Genomic DNA, 25791 nt, shown 5'->3' on the forward strand with positions numbered 1-25791 from the left:
GATGTATTATTACATTAAGTTATGATTAACTCTAAATGTGAATTTTGTAATTAGTAGAAACTGCCAATATTCAAACGTTTTAATCAAAACACATAATGAAAGTGTTCAGAAGCCTCCTCGGTGTCTATAAGGCAATGTTAGGCACATGTTACTATGAGGCTAGGGAAACCATTGTTCAAACGTTTGTGCAATGGATAACTTGTATACTATGTAGCTTTCTATTTAGCAAAATGGTTTTTACCTTTTTCGAAGTACTTCCACCCTTTTTCATTCGTAATTCTTTCACCGTGATGTACGAACGTGGTATCGGAAAGTATGCACGTTTTGTTGCTTAATTGTGTATGTTCACCTCGATATGAATACGATTTGCACCAATCTTTGTGAAGACATCGTTTAGCACAGTCTTCCTTTAAAAGTATGTTTGTTTGGTATTCATATACATAGTTGTTCGTGTCATCAGGCTTCTGTATACGAGCACCCTGTACTTTGAGGTAAAACCTATCGTACTCAATGTCTACTGCAAACAAGCAAACATAAGTGTTATGTTAAAGGTAGAATGCATCTCGGTAGACGAAGTTCCCTGAAAATAAAAGCTCTTCAATTCTCTCCAAACCATATTAAAAACTTGTCCCTGGTCTGTGCGAATTCATCAAAGAAACTGGGGGTTCACCCTCTTGTTTTCAAGGAAATTGCCAATCATGTACTTTTCCCATAGGGTTAACACTGTATTCGGCGGCCATATTGGAATTCGAAATATTCTAAATTATGATATTCTTTTGCCCCTTATTTAATAATTTGTGCAATAACGATATAGATTGGACTTTTCATGAAAGAAAAGTAACTGCAAAAGTTTAAACATTTTATTTTCGAGGGGCATTCTGCATTAAAAGTCGACTAGTTTGTTATATTTATTTGCATAAATGAGTGAAATAATCACACATTAGATTTCACCTTACAGATAAAGATGTCCCTGATGTAAACAAATATACAGCAAACTGCTACATATTTGGAATTTAATTTTTGTCTTTTCGTGATTTCCTTCATTTTCTCTTTTTAGCATACTTGTGATACACCAAGTCAGTAACTGTGTATGGTTTAAAATACTATCGGATAAAATGTTGCCCATTGACGTGTTTCAAAAGGACGAACCTTTTGAAATGTCCTACTTGTAGCTAGTAACCTATAACATTATGAATATCACCGAAGAAATGCAAAGGTACATCTACATATTATATTATCAGAAAAACTCTTTGTCATTAAAAGAATAATTCCTCTATATTCCGGGGTATTTTGTGGCATTTCAATATAAATGACTTTTAGTACAGAATACTACAGAATATTGACTATTAATATAATTACATATTATGTACAAATTGTGTTTGCACTTACCTTGTGCTTGACCTCTATCCAGGAAGATGTGTACAGTAGCCACCGCCTGCAATTAATATGCAAATATGAATTACAAGATCTTGAGCTAACATGCAATAGTCATAATAATATTTGAAATATTTGTAGGACACAAAGTTAAAGTTAGACTATGCTGTCGTAACTAATACATTATATATTTGTATATACTCTCCCGGTATTCCAAATGAGTGCTACGTCATCGAGGACGAATGATTCCCCTCATTCCCCTAGCCGATAGGCGAGGAGGGATACATACATAGGGGAATCATGAGTCCGAGATGACGTAGCACGAATGAGAAATACCAGGAGATTATTTATTTATTGTATACAGACCCGCTGTTTGTTTCTATTATGACAATTTTAAACTAAAATATTCTCAAACTTAATTTTATGAAGTGATGGGGCTACAGCGCTCAGCTGTTATGTTCATTCAGTTTTCAGAATGTAGTCCCCATTGTGACAGCTGCCGCCGCTACTACTACTAACGTATATGTTGAGATCAGTAAAATTACACAGCAGACTTTCAGGTAAGGAACATTTTGCCAACGACGGGACTTTTGTCAAGAGCAGTGATTAATACTTTGACAAAATATAGACAATTTCATCGGAAAAAATGAGACATATCAAGAGACAGACTAACGAACAGATGCCTACACCGGTTATGCATAAAATTCGGCTCAGAGTCATACGCTAAAAACATCAACACTGGCAAGTTAAAATGTCAAAAATTTTCAATTACACATTGTCAAATGTCGTTCAAAAATTCTATCAATAGTTGAATTTAACGTACAACGATTACACTGCATTGCACAACTATCACAACTTGAAGTTTTCATGATGTTGATGTTAGCATGTCTACGTACGTTAGTAATTAGTGGCTGTACGAAAGGCGATAGATGCGTCCAAAAGAGGTGTATTTGTTCACTGTTTACACTGATGACGATGATGGTCGATGTTCAGCAATCCATGAATAGCAAGGAAACCATATTTTCAAACAACAACAACAACAACAACAACAACAACAACAACAACAGGTTGATGATGTTTACAAATAATTCAAAGTAGTTTCGACCATATTACTATACGGTGACGTCACAGTATAGTAATATGACATGTATGGATTTCATATTACTAAACTTTGACATCACACCCTATAAATATACCCTATAAATATATATATATATATATATATATATATATATATATATATATATATATATATATATATATATATATATATATATATATTTATATATATACACACTAATTCAGTGTAAGGGGAAAGTCATAAACTGAAGGAAAAGCGCTCAACACTGAGAAGTAGAGCTGTATTTACACAAAATACACAAGTTATGGTACGGAGCCTTTACTCAGACTTTCACGATTGAATGCGATCTTCAGACGACTAACAGAAATTCAAGTGATAGAATTCGAACTCGCAGAGGAACTGGTACCCGGATGTGATGCGCGTTGAGGAGTGACATGGTGGGATGATAGAATGTATTTGTTTTCATGGTAGCACTTTGAAATCAGTTCTGATCGTTTATTGAGGAGCCCACCAATTTGTTCGCACTTATGATAAACATCTTCTCCGTAAGACACAGGTTCCACCTTTTTGTTGCATTAGAGTAGGCGGCTGCATGGGCAACGATAGCCCAGTTGATGGAATACTGGTGGCCCGACTATTTATTTTCCAGACACACTTTGAAAGTTCTGTACAATTTCCATATTTGTTATTGGCGAAAGAACACTTGTGGTTGCCGTAAAGCATTTTGAAGCTGTTTTCTGTTGAGCCAATGTAGGATTTGGTATCTCTGTTGTTTATTTTGACCTGGGTACAGAACTTTCAAAGTCAATATTCTAGAGATCATTGTATTTCAATAGTTTCCTTTAATACAGTTGGATACAATCTATGAACTTGATCATGGCCCACGATATCGTTTTAAAACAACGACAGGAGCATTTTAAACCTATCCGGAACTTAAAAGAGTTTATAAACGCAGTGTTGTATTATGGTTATCCTTGCATCATCACACAGTATACCTGCGATATATATCGATTGAAAACACTGAACGATTTTAAAAATACAAATGTGAAAATTTACTGATGAAAACATGAATTCTAAGAATACACATGTGAGTGTAGGCATGAAAATGGTGTGTTTTATCGAATATGGCAACACATGTCCTGCCATAAATAGACAGTTGAATGGAGAAAATACAACTCATCATCTTTAGAATATATGGAGAGTAGGCTATGTAAGAAGACAAATTGAGTGGACAGTCTAACAAGTCTCCTTATTTGAGTTCAGTCAGCCATAGTTGATACTATTTAGTAATGTCATGAGGACCATCTGTTAAAATGAATTCTTCATTACTTCGTTGATTAATTGTAAACTCATCTCATCAGAGAATTCAATACTGTTCTAAAAGAACCTTGATTAAAAAGAGGATGATTAATGAGTATGACATTTATAACCTCAATAGTAGACGTTCGCAATAGCATCGGAGATAAAATTACAGTGGTGAGAGCCTCAACCACCATTCTATCCACACACACACACACACACACACACACACACACACACACACACTGTTAAAATGAATTCTTCATTACTTCGTTGATTAATTGTATATATATATATATATATATATATATATATATATATATATTTATATATATATGAATATAATTATTTTGCTCATGATATAGACCGTTATCAGATACAGTTCCTCATTCCTAGCCTACCCTGCCCGTTTTGCTACTCGTTCCAATTTTTTTTTACATACCTAAAGTTAACCTGACTCAAAGCAAACACAATATTAAATATGCAGCTACTCACCACTGGAACTCGCTACCGAGCCATACCAAAGACATAACTCATAGAGACATAACTCAAAGCAACTTTAAAGGCCCACCTCAGTAATTCGTAGGATGTGAATATTTCTTTAACCTGGTATCAATTGCAAATGTTTTTGGACATGTAAGTACTTTGTATTTGTTAATATATCATAAAATCATAACTAGCCAAAGCCCATAAGCTCGCGCAGGGTAGATTCATTTGTGACCGACTGCCTGGGCCAGGGTTCGTACACTTAGAGTAAAACAACATTCCAGGGCTTTCCAGGGATTTTTCGTCGGTTTTCCAGGGGTATTGGTATTGACGCGGGTCATTTCCCAGGGTTGTTGACCATCAACATTTATTTTATTGAGTGACATATAATTCTCTGACATGGACGAGAAGTAATTAACAACGGCTCTCACGTTGGTCTATGGCCAAATGGAAAAGTCATTAGCCACAAACATTAAAACGTTGAAAATATCAATTTGTTTGTCTATATATTTCTCTTAAACTCTGCTTCGTTGTCTTGTTATTTTAGTACTATGAGTCAATACTGTGATACTAGACTTTACCTCCATCAAAATCTTGACTATCATGTTCACTCACTTGGGCATTTTTAGGTGCTAAAATATGAATTTACATTGTAGGTCCCAGAAGGCGTATACCTACCCACATTAAATCAACCAATTCACCACAATCTTTCAAACTACATTTCTTTGAGCAATACATTGATCAAGTGTAACTTTTATCATGTTTTATTGCGTCAGTTTTCCTGCACATTGAAATCGACTCAGCCCTTTTCACTGTGAGATGAACATAGAGACTTCTGTTCTATACCTAAGTAGTAGTTTCGTCCAGCTGTAGCATTGATTGTGTAATATTTGAGTGGCAGGATTCATCAGTCTAATTCAGACATATCCAGTAACACAAGTAAAACAAATAAAACATGTCTCTCAATATTATAAGGTTTGATCTGAATATATTTAAAAGTCACCTAAAGTGGTTCAATTTTAAAACATAACGAAATTACGGGCTATGAATAACTGAATACATTCATCACTTCCGTCGCAAAGGTTTTGTTTACTTGTAGCCGAACATCGCGATTTCTCAATTGCAATTCAACTCGATGATTTAGGAATTTTACTGTACCAACAAACATAGAAAAGTAATTATTGTTTTTAGAACATGTAAAATAAATTTCAATCATCGACAATATAAATGTTAAAACTGTACTTCCACAACCCGAGTACGGTAACAATATACATAGTACTCAAGATCAAGCCCTCCGCATGGAGAATGCACATAGTATATGTATACGTATGCGTAGTCACTGTGCCGCAATGCATCCTTTGGGTGGACCACCAATTTGTGATTGTATAGAATTGCATAGTATATACGACGCGCATGTGTACTAGTCATTGAGTCGCTGCGTGGCCGCTGCGCGAGCTACTGGTATTAATTAGTCTATTTATTTCTACTACTGTTGATATCATTTCTTTTCATTCTCCTCTTTTTTATTTATTATGCAGTTACACATTTTCACTTTTTTCTTGAACATTTTATTTTTCAGGGCCACAGACTCGACAATTTCAGATTAAACTATTTCTGTGGTCCTGACCAGATGTATTACCATGATAATTTCTTTGAAATGTACACACTTTTATGCTTTTGTATCTGGTGAATAAATCAACTAAATTTAATTCAAATCAATCCAATGTATATTAAACATATAATATTATATATAAATATATATATATATAAATATATATATATATATATATATATATATATATATATATATATATATATATATATATATATATATATATATATATCTAACGAAACCATTTTCTGTTTTGGTTCATACATATTCTAGAAATATATATTCGTAATTTGTATCAGTAGTATTAGTATTTCTAAGCATGAGATTATTGTAGCAGTTACCACGAGCTTCAATATTGTAGCAGATTTTCTGTTCAAATAACTTTCTTCTCTTGCTTTGAAGGCTGACAGTAAGAAAACAAGGGTTTATATGATAACAACCTTAACATAGACTTTTTTACCCGTGGTTCTAAGAGACTTGCACTTGGTCGGTTATCAGACCACTATCAAGATAACAATATTACATCGTCTTCTGGCAGAGTAAGAACACTTGGTGGAATACTAGGGGTTTCGCCGACACAGTATAGTATGTATACTAAATTACGTCACTGAATCATTTTTAAATAATAATAATAATAATAATAATAATAATAATAATAATAATAATAATAATAATAATAATAATAATAATCTTTATTGCCAATCGATATAATCGAGACGAATGTGCCTTGGCGTTGCTAAAACACTCAAATACGAAAAAGACACCACACAAATACCATATAATCACAAACGACTGGTAAAAAATGCAGTATTACGACATAAAAATAAAATCTTAAAACGCTACATTCAATGCGACAGTTTTGAACTGCTTTTGGAAAGAAACTGTGTAAAAACCGGTTTGTCTTACATTTAAAGGAGCTAAAACGTTTCCCTGAGGGAAGGAGTTCGCAAAAGTATATTATGCAACCCGAGACTTTTGTTCTGCCAATAGCAAGACTTAGTCATTTTTAGGCATGTTTCAGTAAGTAGCATACCAACACAACCTTTAATACTTACTGAAACCTTAGAGTGCCCATTAAAAATTACCCTCGCCTCTAAACAATACATGATCTTAGCTCAAGGAAAATAGAATTAAATGGTTATTTCTAATAATATGCATTCACAAAATGTATCAACGTGATGTTGTATTTCTTTTTCTCACATTTTTGAAAATTACTTCGACTCAATGACAGGTTATCTTAATCGATAACAACATTTTTGTATTAAGGTATAATTTTGATCAGCGATGTAAATGAAGTAAATTAATTAGATGAACACAATATGCAGAGAGCTTGCAGTCACACGTTGTTTCTATGGAGTAGGTGTTTAAAAATATTGACAAAAGATACTTGGCAAGTTTCCAGAAATGCAAAATGGCAGATGTAGATTTTCTTTGAAAAAAAAATATGAGGAGAGTAAGCCCTTTATATTTATACGTCACCAAAAGCAAAATGATGTTATAACCCAAGTTTAAGAAAGAAAACAATTGTTATTTTTAACTAAAAATATCAAATATCATTCACTACATTCGGAGATAACATATCACCTCCACATAAATTACTATTATGCTAACAAGTACATCCTTATTTTGGCTCTTTGTCTCACAAATGAAAGCCTGAAACAAAACGTCGCCTGGTTCGACAAAAATCTCGTTAACGTTGCTACATTGTATCGTCTGGCTAGACAAGCATCTTATAAACAGCGTTTCGTCAGTCGTCTGGCGTGACATACAGCTTTACAAATATTGTTACAGCTACCATTATCGCCGTATTTATACTTCCCCGTCTGGTAAACCTAAGGTTGGCGCGTTCTTTGATATTTTTGAGACAGTCAATTGTCTAAAAAGTAACAATTGTAATCCAGTTTTTGTCGTGCCAGACGATAACATGTGGAAATATCAATTATATTTTTGTCGAGCCAGACGAGAAGATTTACAACATTAAAAGATATATTTTTCTAGCCAGACACAAAGCTTTGCAATGTTAGTGAGATTTTTGTCGAGCCAGGCCACGTTTTGTTTCGGGGTTTATGTATAGTATAGTATAATTGTTTATTATAGTGACATGAGGTTTATCTGAACAGTTAAAATTTGACAAAAAAAGACCAATAAATAATAACACCTCCCAGCCCAACAAGTGGACTTATAAGTCACCTCAACAGTAGTTTACAAAACTATGGGTAGTCAAACAGCAAAGCACAGAAATTCAAATAACAAGTCAACTTAACCTGTATAAACAGTTTTTGCGTTTAAGAAATGCCGCTTCAATAAATTTGGCCGTAGCTTTCACATTATCCTGAAGCAATAGCTTAAACTTATCACCTATAGGAAGAACATTGAAGGTCGCCACGTCAATGAAATCAAAATACAAAGCTCGAAGATCTGAATAAAATTTACAGTGAAAGAGGAAATGACTTTCATCTTCTACAGTACCTGTAACATCACAAAGCTCACACACTCTCCTTTCAACCGGTTCAGGACGAAACCTATGATTTATGATTTTCGTTGTAATGATTCACTCTATCGTAGATGACTTCAAAATTGCCAATCAATTTTGACAAAAAATTGTCAAAAGAAACAGGATACTTTATACATAGTGAGAGGCCTCAATGTGTGATTTTTTTTGTTTTCTGTATTTATATACATGCATATTATGTTGATATAATAACATATGTAACTATATTCCCATTTGGCGTTCCTAGGTTTGGCTTATTTGTGTTCACTAACAATGTATCGTCAATATTCACCACTTTTGCGATTTGGCGAGTGGGCAGTGGACACGAACATTTATGGATATTGCCTTTTAATAATGCATAAGCCTTAAACTAGTGAACCATGTACAGGCCTCACGTCATGAGAAAGAACACAGACATGATGAAGAACTGAAACACTAGTAAATTCTCGCCATTTCACCATTTTGATCCTTTTTGAATGTGAAAAGAATAGAGTCAGTGAGTTACAGGAAACACAGTTTTATATGGATTTGGCCCAGTTCAGCAATATTAATTCCGTCGCTCACAAAGTAATCCCATAACATGACTTTATCTCAGTTTTTTTAAAATGTAATTTGCATGTACCATTTGCATCCAGTATGCAGACGAATGTCTTCATCTGACAAAATATCGTTACACTTAGCGCAGGGAGTGGGCTACGGTACTCCAATAGGAAAGTATACGGGTATGTGTCATCAAAATGCGTAACTTTTCCACGAAAATAAATCGATTTTTCATCTAAAAATGAATTCGCTTGTCATGGGATAGATAACATGGGCAGCATCTTCTTGCAACACAGAAAAAGGGAAATTGACCCGATAATTGTTCCCGAAACTTCCTAACAATGGGTCTGGGTTGTTGGATTTTTTTTATTATCCATTGGTCGATGTTTTCAACTTGAGCCGTACAAGACTGAACATTTAGGGAGTACCCCCACCCCCACCCCACCCCACCCTGGGTGCCTAGCCTGTGGTTTAAATCTTATATGGCATATTGAACCGCATTTTCTGTAAGTCATCTCTGGTCATACACCAGATATGTTGTTGCTTTAGCGTTTCGCTTATTGTACCTGACATTTTTGAACACATTCGGACAACTTCAAATTCAAAATAAACAAGACTTTAGTATAGAAGTACTGTACACAGTTGGAATGTAGAAGTAATCATGTTGATTATCAGTTGGAAAGTAAACAATTAAAGCCTTTAAAATTATCGAGTCCGTGTATGTGTGTAACCAATTCAACAGAAGCCTGACAGTGTTTCTAATGCACTGCAAAAGAATAACTATGTGTAACACTTTGCGGAGATCCAATTATGTGTGTGTGTGTGTGTGTGTGTGTGTGTGCCTCTTTTATTGTTACTGTTAGTGAAATGTGTCTATGGTTATGAGTGTGTCATAAGTGAAAAGCCAAAGCACCTTCGTTTCTACAATAAAATAGTTCACATATTACATTTTTAAAAACATAGAAATTCACATAAATAACAACTTACCCACAGTATGTGTAGAAACAACATTATATTGATGTACCCTTCGTAAGCACAGTAACACAGCAAGGCTTTGACGTTGGTCGGTAGACTACTGTAACAGATGTTCAAGGCATCCAAGAAAAATCTTCCAATCGATAAAATGTAACGCCACGGTCAACTCAATGCATTAGATGATGTATGTTCATAACCAGTGAAGACTGTCTTTCTATCTATGTTCACAACCTCCAATTACACCTGGTGAGTGACGTGAAAATCAAGTCTGGATAAACCAGAGGACGGGAAATCTAATTAGCATATGAATTGAACATACCATAATAGTTGTATGCTCAACACTATTCCAAAGTGATACTTCTCATATACATATCAATACAATAGGCTTATATCAAATTACTGTGATTAGTAAAAGTAATGTGCACAACGTTTGACAATTAGTGAAACATACATACATACATACATACATACATACATACATACATACATACATACATACATACATACATTTTCGTAACATGACATCTAGTTATTTCACTGTACGACAGAGAACCACCATTGAATGATATATTTTCATTGCACATCTTCCCACGTATTTCTGTAGTTGTAGTTGTCACGACTACCTTATATTACTCCGCTACATTATGGTATGAAGATGTGAAAGTTCATGGCAAGTAACGTAATAAGGTCATCAATCAGTCGACTCATCGCAAAAAATATCATGTGGTGAACGAAAACACATTGTAAAACTAGTCATCCACGACTGTTTTTAGTTGCCATGGCAATGTCTCCTGCTGCGCCAACTGTTTGATAGACTGCTGACTGGTCGTGACAAGTCGATTTTAAGTTGATTCTGTCTGTCTGTCTGTCTGTCTGTCTGTCTGTCTGTCTGTCTGTCTGTCTGTCTGTCTGTCTGTCTATCTATCTATCTATCTATCTATCTGTCTGTGTCTGTCTGTTTCTGTGTGTGTGTGTCTGTCTGTCTGTCTGTCTGTCTGCCTGTCTCTATGTCGTGACCCTCGATTTCAATGATTCTCTCATTTGTCCGTATGTCTACCCTCTGCCTGTCTCTCAGTCTATCTTCTTTTTTTCTCTCTCATGACTTGTCGATGTTATCCTCTCTCTCTCTCTCTCTCTCTCTCTCTCTCTCTCTCTCTCTCTCTCTCTCTCTCTCTCTCTCTCTCTCTCTCTCTCTCTCTCTCTCTCTCTCTCTCAATTAATTACAGTAATGACGTTATCATAATACAAAGGAGTACAATCTTACATTATAGGACTTCAAACACACCTTTGAGGAGCACCTGTATCTAGAACTATTGAAGAGGAAATATGGCCTTTAATTTGACAATGTGTGGTCTATCATACAAAACTTAAAATCCACCTGCACATAGAAGAACTAATTCCTAGATCAGATAACTTATTGACTAACTTCAATCAATCGATCGATCGATCGATCGATTGATCAATCAGCCAGCCAGCCAGCCAGCCAGCCAGCCAGCAACCATAATGAACTCTATATGTGTATATTGTATAGTGTATATTGTATAATATATATATATATATATATATATATATATATATATATATATATATATATATATATATATATATATATATATATATATATATATACATACTTACTCTTTTCCTACTATAATGTCACTTGCATTCTTGACCAGTACACCCACTAAGGACACATTGCCATTTATAGCTGGTAAGCAAAACGTATTAAAAGCGATTACACGCTTTAGCCTGGGGCGTACAAACGTACACAGACAGACAGACAGACAGGCAGACGGACGGACGGACGGACAGACAGACAGACAGACAGACAGACAGACAGACAGACATACAGACAGACAGACAGACAGACAGACAGACAGATACATAGATAGATGGATGGATCGATAGATACACAGATTACATACATACATACATACATACATACATACATACATACATACATACATACATACATATATACATACATACATACGTACGTGCGTGCGTGCACGCGTGCGTGCACGCGTACGTACGTACCTAGGTCCTGATGTTCTTTCTAGGTTGCACAGATTTTTCAAAATTAGCTAATTTTTTACTGCTCCTTGGAAAGCTATTTCTTTACAATTACAGCTTCAGGTTCCAAATATTAAACGATTTTGTTGTATTGTAAAACGTCGAAAAACAGATAGCCAGTAAACTAATAAGATAGAAGTGCATCTTCAAAAGTGGTCATGCATGGAACAAGCTAAATTGTAATTGTGAGCTATATACATCAGATTTTTTGTAAGTTTATTTTTCTTTCCAGGGCCACCCCTCCCACCTTTTCTTTTTCTGTTTTTCCTGTGATTTGAATTCTTTTTTATTCGACAAAATTGAATAAAATTTGTTTAAAAAAGAAAGAGAAAAAAAAAGACTTCAAAGACAAAATTGTTTTTATGTATTTGTTCTTTCCCTGTTTCTTACATCAGTAATGGCTGTACATCTTATAGGAAGAAATAAACAACACAGAGACCATTTGGAAAACAATAGAAAACCTGAACTAGACACCCACACATGAAAAAAAATACATGTATAATAAAATAAAATAAAATTCTACCTACCCCACCTATTTTCAAAATTGAATGTAATCGGAACCACACACTTTTTTTTACTCCTAATCATCCTTCAGAGATAATAGATGGTTACAATAAAGTTGAATGACACTTTCTTTATTACAGTATATTTTGAGGTACAACCCTTCCCATTCAAGTGTTATATTTAGAGATGGACCTACAGGAGTGCAAAATGTGCTATAAACGTCCGATCAGGTTTTGCACCAGAGCCTTAAGGGGCGAGATCAATAGTTCAATGTAGGATAAATGTATAACATTCTTATACTTAGGCCTCAGACCCCCCCCCCCCACAAACACACACACACACACACACACACATCCATCCACCGTCTTTCTAACTAAATTGGCCGAAAACGAAAATTGTTTCAAACCGCGCGATCTATTTCAAATCAGTATCATGTAGTACTATGAATTTCAAGCCAGTATGTAGTGAGTAAAAATAGTTCTTTTGTTGACATTTTACTTTATTTAGTGCAATGTATTTAATATAGCAAATATTCTTCAATTTTTCAATTTGACATTTTGTAAAGAAACATTTGCATTTAGGGTTAATACAAACATCCATAAATTTAAAGTGAAATCGATTTTGTAGGATGAGAACTAATTTGACTCAACCCACACCCCACCCCAAAGTAAAATAATTTAGCTTTTTATCATACATTGAACTTTTGATCTCACCCCTAAAAGAAAACACAATACTGCTGACGAAACAGTGCGACAAGGGATCATACAGCAGTTTAAACAAATACATTTAAACTCGAGAATAAAGTAACAATTAGTAAAGTAACAATAGGTGAATGTCATATGACAACAATAAATAAATAGTACATATATTACAACTGTTATGTCGTTACGACGGAACTGCATTTGTATGGATGTTGAAAACTGGTTATTCACGGTAAAAGAATAACTTTCAAAATTACGTTGTAATTGTTGTCAGGAAACAATATTGAATCAAGTTTATACGATGTATGCAGATTCTATGCTGTTACTAGAAAAGGGGGGGGGGTGAAAAAAATCCATCCTGGATACTTCTTACATTGCTGACATTTGTAGTTACAGTACTTTTTCACGACACCCTGAATCAAGTGTATGACTCCTGATGAACGTATAACCATTTCTTTCAATTGTGTCAACACGAGCGAACTACTGTAACACTGCATATCGTCATCGCGAGAAAGCATCCATATGGGCTATGTAGAACATACTCACCCCTACCCTAGTCACGTAGGAAAGTACAAGTAGGTTTAATAGTTCTGTTCAAGCTATCGATGCTTATACTCTGTCACACTGTTCTAAAGTCAATGCTATCAAAACTAGTTAACTGGTCCGTCCGAAAGGTTCTATATATGGGCAGTGACTAATCGTCTCAAAGTTCAACTACAAGAGAAACTTATTTTTAAGAGCCGGCAGCAAAGAAGACCCGTTATGTTACATTAACTCCGAAAAAGAATGTGTTCAAAATGGTAAACGACAAGAAAACGCAAAAGAGGTTTAGAACCTAGACCAAGAAAAGCACCTCGTACAAGGCTTACGAAGAGACAGTAAGGACGACGAAACCTAATGCATGTATAAGGAAGGTTACTGAACGAAGCTAAAAGGCGATGGCAGTACTGCTGTCATAGCGTCAACAAGAGCGGCTTCTGGGTAACCAAAGGGTCAAGCAACTATATTGTGATATTTCTCCTTTTTGTATTTTAAGTAGCCTACCCATATACTGTATGGTCTGAGGTTACAATGCAGTTGACACTCTTTTCCTTGCACCATAACGTTTGCTACATTATTTGTAAATATTGAATGCATTTTAGTCTTTTCCAATTTCTGAGTCTCTGTAAATATGGTAATCATGCAGACATCTCAAATAAATAAATAAACCCTAATTAAAATTTCACACTATATCAGGTCATCATTAATGATTATCCAGAGTTGATAGACAGATGTTTTTTCCAAATGCATTCCCTACTTTAATACTATCCCCACCTAAATTTCCACCTCAGCTACTTGCATCACGTGCACTAGAATCAAAGATACTGAATGAAATGTGTCAAGAGAAAGCAAAACCCAAAGTCACATGTAGTTGACGCAGTTTTTATTTCAACACACTTCTTCAGTTATACAGCAAAGTCTTTTTACAATATACAATATATTAGATCTGTACATCTTTTCCACATACCTGTAGGTAAACACATCATATTGACATTCTTTAGTCTGACATCATCAACTAAAAGCAATTTCTGGATAATATACACCTGTTAATGACTAAAATGCTGATATATTACATGTGAGAATATGCATGTATTATATAATAATAATAACGGAAAAGATATGTATCACGTTGTACAGCATTTACAGGGCGACTGACATCCTGTATTTTGCCATTACAATAGAATGTGACCCTAAAATCAAAGTTCTTCGAATATTTCCAAAATTGTTTTATTATGGAAAAATTATTAATAAAAAAAAGATATGAGAAATTTTGGGATACATTGTCTTGTTCTTAATGATATCGACAATCTTTTGAAATTCACTATCAAAATATCTTAAAATATATATTCTACACAGCTAACAATCCACATCCCTGTTTATACAGGATTGACCTGTTGCAGGTAAGCAACAGGGTTGCCACAGGCCTGATGTAATTACCATACCTGATGGAACAAACATGTCACAGGTCTGACAAGTCAGGCCTTCCACATAGCTGATGGGACATTCCTGCCACAGACTTGCTGATGGGTCTGGCCTGCCACACTCTGACCCATCAGACCTGCTACATGCCTGAATCCATTTCCCTGCTCAGGCCCTGATGGTCATCTGTACCAAGTTTGTCACAGTCCTGATTCAGACCTGATAAATTTTAGCTGCAGGTAGGTTATAAATTCAATTTTAATACACTAAATATATTCAAATTTTAAATGTTATGTGATTAGAGTTTCTTCAATAAAAACACATATAAAATCAATAAATCTTAAAACCTTTTTTTAAAGATATCAAGTACATAAAATATTCAACTTTCTACACATTTCAAATGTAGTGATCATGTAAATTACAACAGTACAACACAAGTTAACTTTTTTTGTTCATGCTTTTAAACATATTGTATACACTAGCACCAACTACAGCAAATTTTGCAACTTTTAATTAAAATTAGTGCCATAAAATTACTTTCGTTGGTTTGTCGTGAATACTATTATAATGGATAACACAACAATAAAACACTCGTGCACGTGCTAGTTTCTTGATGTGTTTTTCATTTACATGAGTAAGTTATTATTCCACGGTTTCACCTCGACAGTGAAACTTGAGGACGTACGAACATCCGTTCTATTTTGTGCGATGCAAAGCACTCATTACATATATAACAAACTAGGCCATAAATGTACCTTCCTCAAAGAACATCTCACATCAGGAAATTAATAACAGTACATGCAGATAGTTTGAAAACGAGAGTTGATTCAACATTCGATCCCACAATTCAAGCAATCCAACTAGTTTTGTGATTAAATAATTTTGAATTTATCATGATTAAATTGGCAAATTTCTAGAGCTGGATGTGAAAATGGCGGCAAAGGGAAAATTTCAGTTCTATTATATATTTTTACTTGTGGTATACATCAGACTGTAAGATACGTTGTGTACCACCGCCCACACCAGTCTCCTCTCTCCCAATCTCTCAATGTCTAGCTTTAAATTAACTTAAAAGTCCGACGTCAATGTAATTTTAACTCCTTCCATTATGTACCTATCTGTGATTGGATGCAACCAGCTCTGGTTGGAAACACTAGAAAGAGTCTACTTCAATACAGACGTGAGAGTGGTTGACATGTGTGATGGCGCCATGTCACGTACCTTACAGACTAAATTCAGATAAAATACATAAAATGTATATTCATGATTCTCCTTCAAAATATAGTAACTATAATGTAAATCTAAATTTGCAAATATAAGTGTCTGTAAATGTTCATTCCTCACGATGTTGATGTTATTGGCCATCTACGTGAACACGAGCAAATATCCAGTTAGGGATGATCGCACAATGTCGCCGAAGGTCAGCAAACGTAGAACGTTCGATTGCGTCAAAACCTCCTCCCCTCCCCATAATCGAACGTTCACAAGTGCAACATCAAACACTCATACATACAAACTATGATGAAAACTAGGGGTTACAACACTATGATCGATGTAATGTAAAAACATGATTGTAAACACGTTAAAATACTAACAGAAACCCAGCACCATATCTGAGTTTCTCACATTAGAAGTAAATTTTTATCAACTTATCAACATCTCAAATACAAAAGCTGTTATCATTGAAGGAGTGCAACTTTTCCGTCGAAATTTGGCTAGAATTGCGAAAATGAAGTTCGCTTATTGTATTGAGCTTGTGTGACATTTTGCTATCCACCCACGGTCCCTTAGTGTGAAGAATTGTTACATCGTGGTTTCAGCGTACTTCATTCGACTAGTCCCAGAAGCTTGTGTTTGTGTTGCCTGGAACAGAAAGAAGACACAGTCTGAAGTTTGAGTGAAGTATACAAATTAAATGAAATAATCACATTTCATGAATAAGTTCAAATGTACTCATTTCATACATGTAATGAAATGTACGTTTTTCATAAATAAATAAATGAATAATTAAATGAATAAATATTAAATACAAATGGAAAAATAATATCTTTATAAATAAATTCAAGTGAAATGGACTCATTTTGTAATTGATTTGATCAATATGCGATATATGTTCCAATATTTGCTTTGGTTGATCAAGCATTACTTACTTTCACCAAGTACATTAACAAGCACCAAAATGACATGCTGTCGACATCCCTTTGTCTCGTTATTTTCATTTTGCGTCAAACAGATACATTTAGTTTAGTCATATGTATGCGTGCATAACTGTGAGCTAGAAAATACCAACAAATTTCCGCCACACAAGTCCTCATTTTATGTATTCATTATTGTGATAAATTATTTGTTTCAGTTTACCTGGTCAAATAAACATTGGATCATTTTGGACCTATTTCGGGCCGTTTCTTCCTTTACATTCTGTCTCTGAATAATGTCTTCTTCGCACGCTTTGGCCATTTCTAGTCTACTTTTCTCAAACTCTAGGTGGTCAGTCCATGCTACCCGACTATTTTCATCTCGAGAGTTGCTATATCGGATTCCTTGGAGTACCTTGAAAAAAGTTGGTTTGGGGAAATCGTCAAGTTTCTACATGGTCTATTCTTTAAAGATGGGTCATTAGGCATAAATGAAAAAGTGTTGGATTTAACAAATTGGATAGGTAAGTTGAATTTTTTAATTCAAAATTTTATTATTTCTTTATTACTTCGACCCAAAGACAAGATACTCGTTGGTAACAATACTTCCGTAACAGTTGATGAGGTGTATAAGAAGTAAATGAAGACAAATATGTGATTCAGAAATAGACAAGTGGCAACATGCAGACTGCTGAAATGAAAATCTGCAGGGAAACTGTAAATTGTCACAATTTTACCATGTAACAAATCAGAGTTGGCGTCTTAAACAAGGTTTGTTCAGTCGGTTTATCAGAAACGCATTATTTTTTATTTGGTCGTTAGTAAATCATAAACACATGTACTCCACGAAGAGAAATTACTACACCATGATGTTGTACGTCATCTTGTTTAGCAAAACATTAAGGTGAAAAAATCTTGAAAAATTCAAAATAATAATAATAATAATAATAATAATAATAATAAAAGTAGCAGTTTTATCTTTAAAACAGAAATATAGCCTTTTATCTGTTGTGATTATCCGTGAAATGGATACATTTGGTCTTCATAAGATCGTTTAACATTGTTATATTGAGTTGGATTCCAAAACAAAAAAACAGAATATGTTATCGAAAAATTGTAAGACTGGAATTTGTTGATAAAAATAATTGATTTTTAACTCACCTCAGGATTGATACAGATGAAGCCGAGTAGCAATACGGATGCCTGCAATTATTGATTACAATGTTAGTGTTCACATCTTTACTTAGTTTAAATTGTCAAATTGCAACAACTCACTATTGGCAGACTTTTACTCGAACTTATGTTATCATGGGTACTAAATGAACGCTTCGTTGAGAAAGTGATCATAACGAATTGTGAAGTATTGATGGGGAAGACTGAAATACGTTAATTGGATTTTTACTTAATTTTAGTAATTTTTAAACCAGTTGGGACTTTCAAAGTGCAACGCAACGCAACGCAACGTAAGGCAAGGCATGGCAATGTAACAAAAACCAGTTGATACCTACCTTACTGAAGCACAGGATAACATAGCAGTACCTTAACATAACCATATCATCGGAATCGGAGTTCGTCACAAAGCCTAAGAACCAGGTTGGTGTGAGAAGAACTATATAAATCACAGTGCATCTGGCATCCAACCTACAGAGAAATACAGCAACAGTAAGAATCAGAAATTTGACCAATACACACACCATAATTGGGTAAACTATAAATAGTGCCATCTATCATAGAGTGAAGATGACTTGCAATTTGCAGTCGGGAGAGGGGGCGATTTGTTTATCCAAAAAAACTACAAGTTTGGAAAAGTGGATTAAATGTGGTCATGTTTGTTACATTCTAACTATTATGTAATCAAGAAATAACTTATTATATCATAGACAATCATCTCTCCCTCCATTATCTATGGTTGCATCAAATTATGTTATGTGTAATGGTTAAATTTATCATGAATTTTACCACAACATTTGAATCTTTACCAATACAGCTAAGGTAACTTTATGGATACACACAGATGCAGCCAACGATTGATCTTAAAAATCTGAATTCACTAGAAAAAGCATTGAGAATGTAATGAATGTATAACTTGTATGTTGACATAGTGTTTTACTTATACTGACGATTACATGAGAAAGTGAAAGCTCTTTATATGTGACCTTCCACTACAACATTTTATGACATGCCTGCACTGCCCTGGAATATCTGTGTCCGTACCCCTTTCCCCTCTCCCCATATCGACACACACCAAGCCCAGTTCCCATATCGGCACACTCCAAGCCCTCTCCCCATATCGACATACTCCCAACCCTCTCCCCATATCGACATACTCCCAACTGCCCCTTTTCCCACATCGGCACACTCCCAACTGCCCTCTTCCGCTATTGACGTACTCCCAGCCCTCTCCCTATATCAACATACTCCCACTGCCCCCTCCCCATATCGACATACTCCCAACTGTCCTCTCCACATATCGACATACTCCCAACTGACCTCTCCCCATATCGACATACTCCCAGCCCTCTCCTCATATCGACACACTCCTAACTGCCCTTTCATCAAGTTCATCTTCATCCTTTCTTCCAAATGATATTCACATTCACCACGAGATTATTCTAACGCCATGAAAAAACACTAATGAATCATAAAGTGTTGTCTGCATTGCCCCTTCCCTTACCAATTCAGCGAACATACAAACTTTATTCGCTGAAATACTGGCTACTGCATTCGCTGAAATGCTGACTGTTTTCCCCTCCCACTGACTAATAATTATACCACCCCCACGTGGAGTACATACAACTTTTTGCACATCACACGTGACTTTGTTGTGTGGTTTTCTTTGTCACTATATAATACAGGGTCATAGATCTGGACACTTACAACGTTCGCTCTTGGTCGTATTTGACACTCAAACTTCTGTATGCATCGAGTTTACAGCAAATGTATCCACACAGACCAATCGAAACCTATTCCGTAGATAAATTTTGTGAAAACAAGTACTTGTTACAAATGTGACATATCAATGTATGTATGTATGTATGTATGTATGTATGTATGTATGTATGTATGTATGTATGTATGTATGTATGTATGTATGTAAGTATGTATGTATGTATGTATGTATGTATGTATGTATGTATGTATGTATGTGTGCGTGCGTGTGTGGGTATGTATGTATATACGTACGTACGTACGTGTGTGTATGTGTGTGTGTATGTATGTATGTATGTATGTATGTATGTATGTATGTATGTATGTATGTATGTATGTATGTATGTATGTATGTATGAATTTTTGCATGTATGTGTATTTGTGCGTTGATCTGTATTCATATAGTTTAAAACAAGAAAATCAAGTGATATGTGTTATTCGCGCTTTTTGCTGATGATTCCAGGAAAGGAAATCCTTTCATTTAGAAAGTACTTACTAGTATTTCAATTTATGGCTAAGTGAGTGTGCTATAACACCTATGGTTGATTGACCTCGCCTTAGAGTAGGAACAGGTGGCACAACATAGGTGATCGATGTAAATACAAAATTTGAACCTACCACCTGAGTACATGCTGCTGGGAAGTACTGGGTTATTGCACTGACGAGTCCATCGTTCAACATCCAGCATCTATTAAAGATAGTATTTGTTGACATACACACATTGAATCGTATGTGGTCATACTAGGCCGACGTGCGTAACATGTATACGTACACGCACCCCCACCCCACCCCACACATATAGACAGACAGACAGACGGACAGACAGACAGACAGACATATGATTCAGTAGAAGTGTAAAATAGAACGATACACCGCAAGTTATTATAAACGATAAAGTGGGCTTATATTAGTAAGATCTAAAAAAAATCACGCGCACCAAAGAGAACCCCCAAAACTCGCCCTGAAATATAGAATAAGTGGTTCGGGTTAGGTAGTTGGGAATTACGTAAATAATGTATTCCATTGGTAATGATTCAGTAAACCTACAGACTGAGGTTTTAAGTTTTCAGTAGGTGCAATGATCTGTCATAATTTGCTGATTAGGTAAAACGACAAAAAGATATAAATCAAAAACACATCGTACCCTGTGTTCGTCTTATAAACACCATACTCAGTCATGACTGATGCAAATACCACAACCATTGGAACTATCCAACCACCGATCAAACACCATACTCTGAAAATAACGAAACATACGTCGAATGATTTCATCACTTATGACATACAAAGTACAACGTGATAAGTAGAAGTTTAGGAGTCACGTCAGACACGTAACACTTTCAAGAGACTCGCGTAGATACATGTTGTATTGCGACAGTTTTGGGGCTGTTTTCGAATGGGTTCCACGGTGTCATCATATCCTGAATCAGACCCAAGGTGTAAGAGTCGGGAAGCTTTTTTATCCTACGTCCTAAAAGACGATTAACTAGTACATGTAATAACAATTCTCAGGTGAATGTAGCAATTCGTAAACATACCGTGTTCTTCTGCAACTCTCATACTGACAGTGTCGAACTCTCTTGTACACTTGTAGGCACTTGATCATTGACCAGAAAAAGCAACACAGGAACAAGCAGTGTGTTGCTATAGCTGTTGCAGTGCACCAAGTCTGTAAATAGAAACGGGAAATATTTTGTTGTGTTTGTTGTTGTTGTTGTTGTTGTTGTTATTGTTGTTTGTCTTTTATCATTGTCTTTTGCCTTTTATCAGTGCATGAACTTATCTCTTTCGCATGCTATATTCTTACGGTGCTTCTGCTTATGTCACAGGGGGCTCAGGCTTAGTTATATTTACAAAAACACACAAAACAAACAAACTAACTACCAGACAAACAACAACAACAACAACAACAACATATAAACATTGACAAACATGATCGATAGGGTAATTACAATATATCAACAATGTTTCTATGCAACAAGAATTACAATATGTTTTCCTGGATATGATACTCAATCTATTTTCTAAATAATACCACCAACATAATTACAAATAGATGAAAATATAAAATAAGGGAATAGACAATCAAAACAGAGAAATCACAATGATTTGTTTAATTTGAATTTTAGTTATTTAATATATTTGTGTTTGATATTTTTGTTCGTGGTACATGTATGTTGAATACAGTTTTCTTTTTACCGTATCAGAAACTTGCTGACTCGCAGTCAGTAGAACAGCGGTAGTTAGTACTTCTGCAATGATGATGTTGACCAATACAAAATATTGATCCATTCTCAGTCTAACAGCAAAATGTAAAAAAAAATGAATATTTTTAAAATGGTAGTTTAATCTTCGGCGCTTCCTTATGGCAATCCAAGCTATGTACAACATACAGGGGAACAAGATGATGTCCATGGTTGATGACTCTGGTACTAAGAGATTCTGTTTACCATGATCTTCAGAAATGTTTTCTCCATGACATTTTTATGAATTGATAGCGACAAATAGCGTATTCTTAAGAGTTATCGGTGTAGGGAGTAATTCTTAACAGTACATCCCTACCTCAAGTTTTGATATATTTCAAACACAAAGGAACACTCTGTTGTGTAAAATTCATAGCACCATGAGTTGATATTGCTGTCAATTGTCCTTATGTACTAATGACCTTTACTTTTTGGAGGCGAATAAAGTAATAAAAACGTAAGTAAATAAGTAAATAAGTAAATACCTTGAAAACAGAATGGCAATCAGAGCACCGAGTAGAAGTAACAAAGTCATGCCATACCCGATGATGGTGGTGATGCCCAATCCCTCCAACAAAAAGAACTAAAACAAACAAACAAACAAACAAACATACAAATAAATAAACATACATACATACATACATACATACATACATACACACATACACACATACATACATACATACATACATACATACATACATACATACATACATACATACGCACACACACACACAACATACATACATACATACATACATACATACATACATACATACATACATACATACATACATACATACATACATACATACATACATACATACATACATACATACATACATATTTATAAATGGTTTATCTATACACACAACGCACGGGGGCCTGAGTCTTTTTTTTTACCCAAGACCGAATACATCCATAAATTGCAAGTTTTCATTTACTACAGACGTGCAGAAGACAATCGGTAATTAAGGGGCACATGATAGTAGACACGAATCACGAAACTACAAGTTCACGTTCATACCGCGATGATGGCAAACATGCAATATGTACAGTAACTATGAACATTCTCCCTTTCCTATTAATTGGAGTAATATTTTGTAGAACCTACACGTCTGAACCATTGTGTTTCTTCAACTTTAGGAACACGGTTTCCGTGTTTCTCACAGCTGAAATGCACCTAGCAAGTTTAACATGTTCACCTACCACAGGTGCAGGTCCCAACTTCATAACGAGGCCAAAGCTTGTTGTATGCGTACATTCACAGACAGTTGCACCGATTTCCCCATCATGAATCACAAGTTCACAACCATCGGAATCCCAGAGACTTGCAAGAAAAAAAGGATCACGGGAGTTAAAGTAATAACAATCATGTTGTGTTTGCAGCGACTGTGCAAACACATTGTCTCTCTATACGCCAATGTAGTATTATGTTAACCAAGTAGTACATCTGATCTCTCCTCTCCTATAAGTGTATATATATATATACATGCTTCTCTCTATCTTTCTCTTACCCACCCACTCCCCATCCACCCGCAGTGTAAATGCCTATCGGCGTGATAAAGCATCGACAGGCACGTAACTAGCAAAATGGTTAACTAATGACCTTGTGTATTTATATTTATTAAGTACTTTAAAGCATCACAGAAGGCCCGAGTTTTAAGCTGACTTTGATAACTAACACTGCGAACCTTGAACCCTAACGAATGCCTGAATAGTGAAACAGCTTGACCAATTTAAGACTGTAACTGTTGCTTTTCTTTTCATGTAACCCTAACTTCTTCTCACATCCCAGCTTTCCGTTGTTTAACTCACTGCTGTTCTTACTGTTGCTGATCCGATGGTGCTCTGTTAAGTTTAACAACTAGGGAAAAAACCATGAGGAGTTTTGAAAAACGTTTGAGCTGAGTGTTGCTGGAAGCATCAAGGATTTTGTAATATAGACAAAAGTCTTTTAAGAACACATGACACTATCATATAAGTTTGCTGTGTGTCACGTGACTTACCCATCATCTTCACCATAGACTATGAATGAACACTTCTCGTCCCACCCTTCCTACGGATAGAAAATGATCAACAAGAAATTGGAAATTATTGTATTCATTTGATTGGTAAGGAATCATTACGATGGGCATGAGCTGACTTTGTATGTGTTTTGGTTGGGGAGAGGGTGAGCGTGGGCTTCGGGTTGGGAGTGAGTAGTGTTTCCTGCAAACGTAATGGTACCTGGGATATAGTGAAGTGGATAGCCATTTGGTATTGGCAGAAATCAAACTTGGTGCGATTCGATAAGATGTAAAACAATCAAACATCTCATGAATTTCGATTCCATAGCTCGTGCAGTGACCCGAGATGTTCTCTAACAGCACGGTAAACACAGACCATATAGTGGCATACCTCCAGGTGAAGGAACTTCATGACAACTGGACCAGGCAAAGTATCTTTGAGTCGATTTGGATACAGTGTAGTAGAAATTACGATGGAGTTGACGGCAGTACTGTATTGCGTAGCTGTAACTGACTTTATCCACTCACGATATTTGCTGAATAAAGGAAAAAAGAGAGAGAAAGGAAACTTTTAAAAGTATGCCTTAGAGATCATCTGAAAACGAGTTCAAATTAGAATAATAGATGTCATTCAAGTGTACTAGGATCGACTTCATATTGTTATTAGCGAACTTTTTTCTTGAAAGTCTGCGCATAAGACCGAAACTTGCTTTGATATCAGTAAGTTATTAAAAAGAGATGACATTTTATTTTTCAAAATGGCCACCATTTTCATTCAGACACGCGTCTTGTATCGTCCAGGCAAGATTACAAAGCTTTGTTCATTACAAACCATTTGAATAAAGGCTTGGAGACTTGTACGTGTAGTTTTATATCAAGTGGTTTGCAGATGTAGAGATATACAAGCGAATATAGTATAGGAATCTTGAAATGTTTGAGGGGCATTTGAAATCAGAAAAGAAACGCATTTTATCGCGTCTCGAACCTGAAATCGGTTTTGAACTCGTCTTGTATGCACTCTTGGTAGGATTTGTTGATGTGGTTCTTGCTTATTTTCGTACTATTTCCGTCAACATTCTGTCTGTGTTAAATACCTAAACTGTATCCTACGTTGCAAACGAGTGCAAATTTTGACACGAATTAGATCAATCTGATAAAAATCTGATATATTTAATAGGGCGCGATTTCTTAATACCTTTAGTCCTACTGAAATTCTCGTTTTTCTTCTGTGTTTTGTTCCGTGAGTGAGCTGTCTTCCTCCTAGAAGGTGGCTCACTCTCAGAACAACACATTTAAAACAAATAACAATAAATTAAGGATATAGAGGTAAATAAAAAGATCAAACCGTATTCAACATATATATCAGATTTTAATCAGATTG

General features: G+C 35.3%; 2 protein-coding genes across 2 annotated transcripts in view; both read right to left on the reverse strand.

Annotated features, from left to right (window-relative positions):
• Positions 1-16794: 16794 nt before the first annotated feature.
• Positions 16795-18797, reverse strand: LOC144448147 (uncharacterized). Its single transcript, XM_078138335.1, has 4 exons — positions 18739-18797; positions 18392-18433; positions 17454-17645; positions 16795-16958 (listed from the first exon to the last, which is right to left on the reverse strand). Exons 1-4 carry the CDS (start codon positions 18781-18783, stop codon positions 16899-16901), a joined length of 339 nt encoding a protein of 112 aa, XP_077994461.1. The 5' UTR covers positions 18784-18797; the 3' UTR covers positions 16795-16898.
• Positions 18785-25791, reverse strand: part of LOC144434371 (uncharacterized) — a 42486-nt gene continuing 35479 nt past the window's right edge. The window contains exons 28-36 of the mRNA XM_078122825.1: positions 24802-24946; positions 24411-24460; positions 23611-23731; positions 22887-22984; positions 22358-22457; positions 21697-21827; positions 21303-21395; positions 20777-20846; positions 18785-18871 (exon numbers count right to left, since the gene is read on the reverse strand). Coding sequence (XP_077978951.1) covers positions 18785-18871; positions 20777-20846; positions 21303-21395; positions 21697-21827; positions 22358-22457; positions 22887-22984; positions 23611-23731; positions 24411-24460; positions 24802-24946 — 895 coding nt within the window. The remainder of the gene's footprint in view (positions 18872-20776; positions 20847-21302; positions 21396-21696; positions 21828-22357; positions 22458-22886; positions 22985-23610; positions 23732-24410; positions 24461-24801; positions 24947-25791) is intronic.

The sequence above is a fragment of the Glandiceps talaboti genome, chromosome 1 (assembly GCF_964340395.1).
Source record: "Glandiceps talaboti chromosome 1, keGlaTala1.1, whole genome shotgun sequence".
Lineage (NCBI taxonomy): Eukaryota > Metazoa > Hemichordata > Enteropneusta > Spengelidae > Glandiceps > Glandiceps talaboti.